Source organism: Ictidomys tridecemlineatus, chromosome 1 (assembly GCF_052094955.1).
Source record: "Ictidomys tridecemlineatus isolate mIctTri1 chromosome 1, mIctTri1.hap1, whole genome shotgun sequence".
Taxonomy (NCBI): domain Eukaryota; kingdom Metazoa; phylum Chordata; class Mammalia; order Rodentia; family Sciuridae; genus Ictidomys; species Ictidomys tridecemlineatus.
In genome coordinates, this window is record NC_135477.1 from 14,085,281 (window position 1) to 14,098,319 (window position 13,039).

General features: G+C 36.8%; 1 protein-coding gene across 11 annotated transcripts in view; it reads right to left on the reverse strand.

Annotated features, from left to right (window-relative positions):
• Atrnl1 (attractin like 1) overlaps positions 1 to 13,039 on the reverse strand; it is a 694,372-nt gene that overhangs the window by 495,794 nt on the left and 185,539 nt on the right. For all 11 annotated transcript variants that reach the window (XR_013437181.1, XR_013437180.1, XM_078044839.1 and 8 more), the window contains exon 19: positions 12,432 to 12,569. Coding sequence is in view for 9 of the 11 variants with exons in the window: in XM_078044839.1 (XP_077900965.1) it covers positions 12,432 to 12,569 (138 nt within the window). In the remaining 2 variants the exon portion in view is untranslated. The remainder of the gene's footprint in view (positions 1 to 12,431; positions 12,570 to 13,039) is intronic.

The following is a 13,039-nucleotide window of genomic DNA, read 5'->3' on the forward strand; positions in this document are numbered from 1 at the left end:
GACTCCAGATCATCTGAAGCATGTATATCCTGAACTCTTTATCTGACATTCCATCTGTTGCAGCTATTACCTCTTCTAAAGTTGAGTTGACCTGCATTGCTTGTGGTCCTTTCTTTCCTTGTCTTTTCATACTGCTCGTGTTTCTTTCTGCTTGGTGACACTGTTGTGTTTTTGAAATTTACCCCCTATTTATTTATATTGCTCTTGTATAGTTGGGAAGTCTCCCTTGCAGGGTGAGTAGTGGCTGTGCTCCTCCTCTAATTAGGGTGGTCTGTCTACCACGCTGGTTGGTCGTAGGTCTGCCCCCCACTGCGGGCACGGATGGTGGCTCTGCTCTGCCCCCACTCCAATTGTGGTGACGTAACTACCACGCCCTTGGGTCGTTGGTCCTGATCCGGATGTGGGCAGCGGCTCTGCTCAATCCCCACTCCAATTGGTGTGACGTGTCTACCACACTGGCAGGCCTCTAGACCTGTTCCGCCCGTGGGTCGCAGGTCTGCCCACCCTGCGTGCTCTGGCGGCAGTTCTGCACAGCCCCCACTCCCAATGGGGGTACCTGACTGCCTCTCCAACTGGTCGCTGAGCCCCCTCTGGACACGGGCGGCGGCCCTGTTTCACCTCCACTCCAACCAGTGTGATGTGACTCCCTCGGTGCTACGTGTCCCACATGCTGGCAGGCTAACAGGCCTGTCCTGCCAGTGGGTCACAGGTCTGCCTACCTTGCAGACTCAGAAGGCGGCTCTGCACAGCCGCTACTCCAAACGGAGTTACATGGCTACTGCGCCGTCGGGTGGCTGGTCCTATTCTGGGCATGGGCCTCTACTCTCTTCAGCCCCAGCTGCAGTTGTGGTGTCGTGATACCACGCCGGCGGGTCACTTGGCCTTCTCTGGGCGCAGGCAGCAGCTCCACTCTGTCCCCCCCGGTCCCCACAGCACCCAGCAGGACCCTGACCGAGAAGTAGTCACCGCAGGTTCCCCAGCCCTAGGCCAAAGCAGCTTCGGGAGCCAGAACACGGCCTCTCTGATCCCGATGCACACTCCGCTGGGGGCTGGCTCCAAGGAGCGACCCCCCCCCCCCCCGCGGGTTCCCCAGCCCCAGGCTAAAGCAGCTCCAGGAGCCACAGCCCGGCCGCTCCAAGCTCTCCAAACTCCATGCACGCTCCGCTGGGCGCAGGCTCAAAGACGCAGTCCCTGCCGGCTCCCCAGCCCCGGGCCAAAACTGGTCCGGGAGTCAGAAACCAGCCGCCCCAAGCTCAGAGCACGCTCCACTTGGAGCTGGCCTCCACACGCAGTCTCCGCAGGTTCCCCAACCCTGAGCCAAGGCAGCCCCGGGGACCAGAATCCGGCCACTCAGAGCCCGGCACACGCCTTGCCAGGAACTAGCCCCCAAGAGTATTCTCGACAGGTTCTCCAGCCCCAAGCCTGAGCGATCTGTCTGGGAGACGCAGGCAAATACCAGCCTGAAATCACCTGTTCCGTAGCTGAATGCGCTGAGATCAGTAGAAAACAGGGGTGATTACATCATTTCTCCAAGATGGCGGCTGCTGTCCTCCTCCGTGGTCCGACTGGTGTCGGGAACCGAACTGGACCGCTTCTCTCCTCTGTCTCAAAGCCGGAACTCAGCACTAAGCGTGGCCATTGTACCACTGGCGGGAGCTGCCAGAATCCGCATTGCTGCACCCCCGCTCAGGCACCTCTCTGATTCCCTGCGCGCGCCTCAGACTCCAGCTGCGGGGCGTTCCCCCGATCAGGCAATGCGACCCTCTGTACAGAGAAATCGTGGAGAAATCGCCCTCGACCGGGCTCCCGCAGCCGAACCTCGCGCGATGGAAATCCACTAGATTCTGGAGCACCTCAATTTCACTGGGAATTCCCAACAAGCTAGCCTTCAGCCATTTCACCTCGTCTTTCTCCCACTCAGTGACGCGGCGCACTGGGATGATGCACTCCCTTCGCCGCCATCTTCCTTCCCCCCAAATTTTTAAATAATCCTCATTCAGAGCAAATATAACACACACATTAGAACCAATATTGCTTTTCTGTTGCATCTACTATTAAAAAGTCAGGGAGGGGGGGAAAGCAGAAAAAATGAGCAATAAAATAATTACAAATACTTTTTACCTTTTTCTCTTACATGAAAATATTAGCTAAAATTTGAATAGGTCTAGCTAGGCTGAATTATTATTTTTTAGGCCATATGCAAATGAGTAAAACAGATGACACAAAAATAATTTTTTATTAGTCATGTTAATATATCAAAGTGTTAACTATGAACCAAGCATACTAGTACTACCTAGGTAATGAGGATACAAAAATAACACCTAAAAAATACAAAAACACATAAATTTCTTTTTCAAAAAGTCCTCAGCCTGCTTAGAAAGACAAAATAAATGAAAAGCTGGTAAGAGCACTGATGGCTAACATGAAAGAGGTACAAATTTCCTGAAATAAGTATGATGCTATGACAAGTTTTCAGGCAGAAATTTCTTCTCATCTGAGATTTTAAAAATGAGTAATCCAGTTCAAAGGCACAACACTGGACAGAGAGATGCAAAGTAGAGTTAAAGGAGTAAAGGAGCTAGGTTTACACAAAAAAGTGGTCAGATAGGTGGTGCAAAGCTCTTTGGTGTTGTGAATGTCCTAAAAGCAAAATAAAGATCAATTAAAAGAAAGAAAGGGTTATCTGTTTGGAAACTGTTACAACAGTTCAAGCTAAAGTAACAATAGACTTAAGTATATATACATCAGCGAAAAGTCGTTGCTTTAAAATGGGTGAGAATTGAGTACCGATCTTAAGTGCAATTAAAAAAAAGATGTAAAAGCATACTGATTTGGAGCACTATTAGAATCAAACAGTTCAAGAATAGAATTCTGCTTCCAGCACTTGCTGATTTAACATTTCAAATGAAATATAAGCCTATATCATTATTTCATTCATCTGTGAAATGGGTACAATAATTGTCTACTTTATAAGATGCCTAGTATTACATAAAACCATTAGGCAAAGATATTACCATTATATCTGACATAAATAAATTATTAATAAACATTAGTGATTTTTAAATACAAGCTTGGCACACAAGAAAAATGTTAGTGTTTTAATTGTGATCTACAAAAAAAATAAATAACAATAAATAAAGAGTGGTAGAAAATGAAAAAAATGGTAGGATATAAAACTAGAAAAGTTACTTGAGGAGTTTTTAATTTATTTTATAGATAACTACAGGTAATTGAAGATATAAGTGATGGTAATAAAATTATTTGAATGGTTTTAGGAAAAAAAAATTATGCCTTTTCCTATAAAGGAAGTATAAAGAAGGATTACAAATGTAGGGGTTATATATAGTAAAAGCATTTATGCAATAATTTAATAAATGTTTAATGAGAACCCAAACCATGACAAATAATCTGTAATATCCATAAGCAACAGAAGAGGAGGGATAATGGAGACCTCAACTAATATAGACAGCAAGCTACAAGCAGAGAATGGATGTCATGGACAATGTACAGCCAGAACTGTGTTGAGATGGAGCATTGAGGTCAGGAATACAGGATCACAGGTATTGTTGAAATTCAGCCTGAAAGGGTGGAAGTGTTTTTAAGTAAATATGTAACTGAATGCCATTTTTACTTGGAGCAGTAGTAAACCTTTAGAGAAATATGAAACAGGAAGTTGAAAATGTTAAAAAGTGCCTAATAAAATAGTCTATACTGTCCTCTAAGTAAACAATTAATTGTTATATATTTCCATTATAACCTAAAAATATAGACTATTATTATAAAATCAACAGATTGGCCAGTACAGAAATAGCAAGATAAAAGATATAGATATATGACACTAAAAAAAAAGTAAATATTTGCACCCATGTCTGATAGTATATAAAAATGGACTTTTAAAAGAACAGGCCTTTCTTCTTAAATAATATCTTAAGGGGGACTTTAAATCTTATGAAAGATTTACAGAAAATATTTATGCTAATGCTTGCCTACACCTGCTCTAGGCATTTCTAATATATTATTAACTTCTCTACCATCACCAATTAGTCTTGTGCATTATTTCAGAAAGGCAAAAGTATGTGGCCAAATGGAAAATTAGCTTCATTTTGTTTTTTAAATAATAAAAAAATCAAATGTATGCTTAGAGTTTCTTAGGTTAACCTCCAATCTTCCATAGTGTACTAAATAAATGCCTTATGTTTTAGAATATGAACAGGATGCCAAACCTATAAATTTATCTTTTAATTTTTACCCAAGTCCTGTCATTTCAAGCCAGTAGAAATTATTCAACCATTTTAGGTTAGTATATACTGATTTATACAGTTAAGCTAAATTATAGTTTCTTAAATCACTTTTAAAAGAATCAAATAGTGCCAAATTCTTGTAACACAAAATGTCAAGAATACACATAAGATAACTAAGTATCACATAAATTAAAATTAAAAACAAATGCTGGTTTCAATCTGGCCAAAATTAGGCAAATATTCTACTTATAGACCTAAAAATATTGTTTTCGAAATTCCATTAAAGGCATATTAGTGAAATTGTTAGTGAAAAGAAACAATGCAACAAGACACACTTCATGTGAACACTTGTAAATCAAAGATTTTATGTTAGGAAAACATCCTATCACAAATGACCAAAATCCTAAAAATTGTGAATACATGGAATATTATGGAAAATGGTCTGGATCAGATCAGATCTAATCACCTAAAAATCATGTCAAAATATCAATACTTGAAGTAAAAGTTTATCAGAATTGAAGGGGGAAACAGACTTTGTGCAAATAAATATTAGGAAGAAACACCTTATTGAAGGGAATAGTTGGGGTGGGGCAGGACAGGGGGGCCAGGGAACACGGGAACACTTAAAAGTTCAATGATTTGTCTCTAGCAGGTTTATGGACATAGGACCATAGGCAGTTCTTTCAAAAGTATTCAGCAGAAAAAAATAATCTTTTAATATCCCAGTAAAGTCACTCTTAAATACTTGACAATGTCAGTACCAAACTTTTGATAGTCTAATTCTCCTCATTTTTGAAATCCCTTTTATGAAGACAAAAAGAGCAAATAGAGTTTAAAAAGATGAACACTAAAAATTTTAAAAAAAAAATCTTATGGTATAGAGTATCTGAAGTTCAAGGGATACTCTGTAGTGGCTCCCCTACAATAGAAGAGTCATAATTAAGCTTCTCCAAAGACTCTCACCATAATTGTTCTTATCAACAGGATATAAGCAAAAAGTTCTGCAGAGAGTTCAATGTGATCTGAAGTTTCCTATTTCCTATAAGGGCTCAGTTGCTCTTTCTTGTAAAAACTAAGTTTTCCCACAAGCTTGATATGATAAGAAAAAATTACTATTTCTGCATTTCATGGTAAAAACTTCTGAAAACCTCTGTATAGTCTAAGAAAAAAAAACAAAAAGTACTTCTTCAATGTAAACTCCCATAAAAATTGAAAACTCTCTCCCACTGGATATAAAGTTCAAAGAATTTTCATCCTTAGGGTCCAGAGATTTTTATGAATTAGCCCCTTTGGACCACTGCAGCTAAAATAAAAGTGCTTCTTGCTAATTCCTTGGTGTCCAGGCTCATCTGTCCTACATCAACTCTATCCAAGGAAAACAAAGGGCTCCAAAAGTTCTGCAGAGCAATAGTAACAAAAACAGCATGGTAATTCGCACAAAAATACACTTCTAGACCAATGGTACAGAATAGAGGACACAGAGACAAACTCACATAAACAGTTATCTCATATTAGACAAAGGTGCCAAAACATATATTGTAGAAAAGATAGCCTCTTCAACAAGTGGTGCTGGGAAATCTGGAAATCCATAAGCAGCAAAATGAAATTAATACCCTATCTCTCATCATGCACAAAACTCAACTCAAAGTGGATCAAAGACCTAGGAATTATTCCAGAGAACCAGCAACTAACAAAAAAAAGAGTAGGCCCAAATGTTCATCATGTTAGATTAGGGCTCAACTTCCTTAATAAGACTCTTATAAAGTGATAAATAAAATCAAGAATCAACAAATGGGATGGATTCAAATGAAAAAGCTTCTTCTCAGCAAAAGAAACAATCAGTGAAGTGAATAGAGAGCCTACAGAATGGGTGCAAATTTTTACCACACACACATCAGAAAGAGCACTAATCTCTAGAACATATAAAGAAATTAAAAAAATTAACACCAAAAAAAAATAACCCAATCAATAAATGGGCCAGGGAAATGAATAGAGGGAGGGATTATACTAAAAAAAAATCTGATCAGAGAAGAAAACAAATCATGTTAAATACCAAAAGTAAACAAAAATGAGTAGGAAAACAAATCATGTCTCAATAATACCCTGAATGTTAATTGCCTAAACTCACAAATCAAAGACACAGACTAGCAGATTGGATCAAAAAAAAAAAAGACCTAACAATATGCTGCCTCCAAGAGACTAATATCATAGAAAAAGAAATTCACAGACTGAAGGTGAAGGGTAGGGAAAATTATACCACTCACATGAACTGCAGAAGCAAGCAGGGGTTTCCAACCTCATATCAAATAAAGTAGACTTCAAACTAAAGTCAATCAAAAAGGATAAAAAAGGACACTGCATACTGCTCAAGGGAACCATACACCAACAAGAATTAACAATTACCAATATATATGCCCCAAACAACAGAGCAGTTATGTTCATCAAACAAACTCCTTCTCAAGTTCAAATATCAAATAGACCACAACACAATAATTTTGGGTGACTTTAACACACCTCTTTCATCACTAGATAGATCTTCCAAACAAAAGCTGAACAAAGAAACTCTAGAACTCAATAATACAATCAATAACTTAGTCTTAACTGACATATATAGGATATTCCAACCTTCAATGAGAGAATATACTGTCTTCTCAGCAGCACATGGATCCTTCTCTAAAATACACCATAAACTATGCCACAAAGCAACTCTTAACAAATATAAAAAAGTAGAGATACTACCCTGCATTCTATCAGATCATAATAAAATGAAATTAGAAATCAATGATAAAATAAGAAATAAAATCCAGTCCAACACCTGGAGACCAAATAATGTGCTACTTAATGAATAATGGGTTACAGAAGACATCAAGGAGGAGATTAAAAGTTTTTAGAGGTAAAAGAGAACACAGATACAACATATCAAAATCTCTGAGACACTATGAAAGCAGTTCTAATAGGAAAGGTCATCACATCCTTAAAAGAAGAAAAAGTCAACAAATAAATGACTTAACCCTACATCTCAAAGCCCTAGAAAAAGAAGAACAAATCAACACCAAAAGCAGCAGTAAACAAGAAATAATTGAAGTCAGAGCTGAAATCAATGAAATTGAAACAAAAGAAACAATTGAAAAAAATTGACAGAACAAAAACTTGATTCTTTGAATAAATAAATAAAATTGACAGACACTTAGCCAAGCTAACAAAGGAGAGAGAAAACTCAAATCATTAACATATGTGATGAAAAAGGAAATATCACAACAGACACTACAGAATTATAGAAGATAATTAGAAATTATTTTAAAAACCTGTACTCCAATAAAATAGAAGATATCGAAGGCATTTCTAGAGTCATAGAATTTGCCTAAATTGAATCAGAATGATATATATAATTTAAACTCATCAATTTCAAGTGACAAGATAGCAGATGCCATCAAAAATCTACCAATCAAGAAAAGCCTAGGACCAGATGGATACACAGCCGAGTTCTACAAGACCTTTAAAGAAGAACTAATACCAATGTTAGCCAATTTATTTCACGAAATAGCAAAAGAGGCAGCCCTTACAAACTCATTCTATGAGGCAAATATCACTCTGGTTCCAAAACCAGGCAAAGACACATCAAAGAAAAAAACTTCAGACCAATATCTCTAATGAACATAGATGCAAAAATTCTCAATAAAATTCTGACAAATCGAATACAAAAACATATCAAAAAGATCATGCACCATGATCAAGTGGGATTCACCCCAGGGATGCAAGGTTGGTTCAACATATGGAAATTAATAAATGTAATTCACCACATCAGTAGACTTAAAGATAAGAATCATATGATCAGCTCAATAGATGCAGAAAAAGCATTTGACAAAATACAGCTACCTTTTATGTTCAAGACACTAGAAAAACTAGGGATAAGAGAAACATATCTCAACACCATAAAAGCTATCTATGTTAAGCCCCAGGGCAACATCAGTCTAAATGGAGAAAAACTGAAGGCATTCTCTCTAAAAACTTGAACAAGACAGGGATGCCCTCTTTCACCACTTCTATTTAACAGACTTCTTGAAACATTGGCCATAGCAATTAGACAGACGAAAGAAATTAAAAGGACACACATAGGAAAAGAAGAACTCAAATTGGCACTATTTGGTGATGATATGATTCTATACCTGGAAGACCCTAAAATTTCCACCAGAAAACTTCTAGAACTAGTAAATGAATTCAGCAAAGTAGCAGGATATAAAATCAATGCCCATAAATCAAAGGCATTTCTATATATCAGTGACAAATCATCTGAAAGAGAAATGAAGAAAACTAACCCATTCTCAATAGCCTCAAAAACAATAAAATACTTGGAAATCAACTTAACAAAAGAGTTGAAAGATGTATATAATGAAAATTACAGAAACCTAAAGAAAGAAATCAAAGATCTTATAAAATGGAAAGATCTACCTTGCTCTTGGATAGGCAGAATTAAAATTATCAAAATGACCATACTTCCAAAAGCACTATACAGATTTAATGCAATTCCTATCAAAATTCTAATGACATTCCTCATAGAAATAGAAAAAAGCAATCATGAAATTCATCTGGAAAAATAAGAGACTCAGAATAGCTAAAGCAATCCCTAGCAGGAAGAGTGAAGCAGGTGGCATCTCTATACCAGACCTTAAACTGTACTACAGAGCAATAGTAACAAAAGTAGCATGGTACTGGCAACAAAACAGACTGGTAGACCAATGGTACAGAATACAGGACATGGAGACTAACCCTCTAAACTACAATCATCTTATATTAGACAAAGGTGCCAAGAATATGCGTTGGAGAAAAGACAGCCTCTTCAACAAATGGTGCTGGGAAAACTGGAAATCCATATGCAACAAATTAAATTAAACCCCTATCTCTCATCATACACAAAACTCAACTCAAAATGGATCAAGGGTTTAGAAATACAACCAGAGACCCTGTGTCTAATACGAAAAAAAAGTAGGCCCTAATCTCCATCATGTTGGATTAGGCCCCAACTTCCTTTAAAGACTCCTGTGCACAAGTATTAAAATCAAGAATCAATAAATGGGGTGGACTCAAACAAAATGGTTTTTGCTCAGCAAAAGAAACAATCTGTGAGGTGAATAGAGAGCCTACATCTTGGGAACAAATCTTTACCCCTCACATATCAGATAGAGCAGTAATCACTAGGGTATATAAAGAACTCAAAAAGCTAAACACCAAAAAGTTAAATAACCCAATCAATAAATGGGCCAAAGACCTTAAGAGACACTTCTCAGAAGAGGATCACAATCAATCAACAAATACATGAAAAAATGTTCATCATCACTAGCAATTACAGAAATGCAAATCAAAACCACTCTTAAGATTTCATCATCACTCTAGTCAGAATGGCAGCTATTATGCATACAAACAACAGTAAGTGTTGGCGAGGATGTGGAGAAAAAGGTACACTCACACACTGCTGGTGGGACTGCAAATTGATGCAGCCAATATGGAAAGCAGTATGGAGATTCCTTGGAAAATTGGGAATGGAACCACCATTTGACCCATGTATCCCTCTCCTCAGTCTATACTCAAAGGACTTAAAAACAGCATTATTACAGGGATACAGCCACATCAATGTTTATAGCAGCACAATTCACAATAGATAAGCTGTGGAGCCAACCTAGACACCCTTCAATAGATGAATGGATTAAAAAAATGTGGCATATATACTAATGGAATATTACTCAGTGATAAAAGATAATAAAATCATGGCATTTTCAGGTAAATGGATGGAGTTAGAGAAGCTAATGCTAAGTGAAGTTAGCCAATCCCCCAAAAAATAAATGCTGAATGTTTTCTTTGATACAAGGAGGCTGACCCTAGTGGGATAGAAAGAGGGAACATGGGAAGAATAGACAAACTCTAGATAGGGCAGAGGAATGAGAAGGAAAGGAAAGGGACATGGGGTTAGAAATGATAGTGGAATGTGATGGACATCATTATCCAAAGTAAAAGTATGAAGACACAAATTGGTGTGAATATATTATATTTACAACCAGAGATATGAAAAATTATGCTCTCTCTATATATATAGTAAGAATTGTAATGCATTCCGCTGTCATATATAAATTTAAAAAATAAATATATTAGGTAAAGTAGAGCACAAAACCCTAATGGACATAGGCATTAAAACAACTTGGAGGGCTGGGGATGTGGCTCAAGCGGTAACACGCTCGCCTGGCATGCATGTGGCCCCGGTTCGATCCTCAGCACCACATACAAACAAAGATGTTGTGTCCGCCGAGAATTAAAAAAATAAATAAATATTTAAAAAAATTCTCTCTCTCTCTCTCTCTCTCTCTCTCTCTCTCTCTCTCTGTCTCTCACTCTCTTTAAAAAAAAACTTGGAAAGTATATATGAAATCATTTTTATAAAAGTAAAACATACACAACTATTTATTAAATACATGAGAATCTATAGATATAAATTATAATGTGAATTAAGACATCTCAAATTATATTTTTATTAAAATGGTGAAAATAATATATTACTATATATAAACCATCTATCTGATGGTTTATCTTCTAGTAAAAATTCTTAGCTACAGAAATTTCAGTAGCAGAAAAAAGGATATATCCAAATCCTTGGACTTTTAAGTTGATACACATAAATAACAAAATACTATGACTGCAGTAGATCATGACTAAATCTCATGGATTCCACCGTGCCCACAATGACTGTACCTTGTGTATCCACTGGACACAGCACTAACCTATGGCTTTTGTCTAAGAGCTTCTGGACCTTCCCTGTACCCATTAATGTAGCAACTACATTGAGGTGATAGCAAGGCCTAAGAATCAGACATGTTACTTATTTGTGCACTTGTGTTCTTATGTAAAACAGGGATAAAATAACACTAGCCATACAATTTCTTGTAAAGCTAATATGATGTAGCCAATATAAAGTCATTAGTACAGTGCCTAGAACATAGAAAATGCTAATGTCAGCCAATGCAATATCAGTGCTTCAGAAAGGCCAGAGTATTCCATGTCACAAAACTCCCCTCCACCAAATCTGAGCAATTTTATTAACTCAAAAGCTAAGTCAGTTCATCACCCACTAGGGTGTCTCAACCCAGAGTGCAAGCAACAGTCACTTGGGAAACTTTGAAAAAGAACCAAGGCCCAAGATTCACCCTATAACCTCAATACAAATACTGATTTAATAGTTTTAGGGAGTGGTCCAGACATCCATATTTTTAAAGATAGTGTTATAAACTTGTCTAGACCAGGCTGTAGTCCCTCCTAAAGATTGCTTTTCACTGCCAACAACTGAGGTCTTTTCTCTAGACACTATATGCAATCTCTACTTAGAGTAGTTCAAAAAAAATTTTTTTAAATGGCAAGGTCCAATCTAGACAGAAAAGATTACAATAAAATTTCACATTAAAATAAAATTTAAAAGAAAGGCCATAAAGAAAGCAAAAGAAGCAAACAGGAAACAGAAGGAGAGAATGGAAGAAATGAGGGTTTACTGAAAAAAAAAGTGACAATTTTAGCTAATATTTACACTGTTATTTTCATGTGCTAAAATTCCCAAGATCTGTATTCCATATGGTCTCATTTGAGCTTTATGACAACCTAGTGAATTATCATCATATCCCTTTTACATGTGAGGGGAATGCAGCACTGAGAGGTTAATTATTCAAGGTCAAACACTGAAACAGTGAGAGACTTGAATTTCAGTCCAGGATTGATTCCAAACCCTTCCCCTTAAATGTTATGCTATGCTATACTATCACCCTGTCCAAAAATAAGTCTTACCTGATATGAGGCATATACCTATAACCTTTAATTGATTTTTATTTCAAAAGTCAAGACAATAATCTACTATTAAAACAAACACATCAGCAATGATAGTTTTTGAATACTGAGATTACAGGTAATTTTATTTATCTACATTTGATAAATTCCCTATAATGAATATGAATTCATATTTTGAAGTAAAAATTATCTTTAAAGCAAGCTTATCACAGAATTTTTATAGATCCCAAAGTCCATGACAAATCTATATTACCCTCCAGAAATACTGAAACTGAGTAAAGAATTATTCTTTAGTGATACATACAATCACCACAAGGGGCAACTCTTTCTCAATTTTCTTTTCATTCGTAAAAATACATGAAAAATATGTACCTGTGCACTGTCCTCCATTGGTTGGATCTCCATAATAACCCGGCATGCAGTCTTGACACTGTTTTCCTGTGGTGAGATTTTTACAGTGTTCACACACATTGTTATTGATGCAAGTGCTGTGTCCATTACACTGGCAAGCTAAAGAAAAATAGTAAAAGTATTACAAATATCTACATAACGAGAGCTAGCTTAATAGCTAAAAAGACAGGAATTTATTTTAAAAATCTGAATCCCAGCAAACTCCAAATGGTCATTTTCCAAGTTTTTTTAAATGCATAACACCTGTGCCTCACAAACATTAACAAGACAATATAAACAATGGATTCTATGCAGAAATTTTACCTTATCTTCTATAAAATGCGGATATAATATGCAACATAAAAATGATAACTAAGGAGGTAATGTTTTTAACATTTTCCTTAAAAGTCCTTATGAATGCTTTCTAGTAAGTTACAAAAACTCAAACTAAATAATATAGCTTTATAAAGAATGTTAAATGCATCCTAATTACATTTACAGTTGAAAAGAATAAAACAAACAGAAAATTATACAGTAATAGATTCTTCAAGAAAATTAATTAGTACTAAAATGAACAAAAAAACACTTTT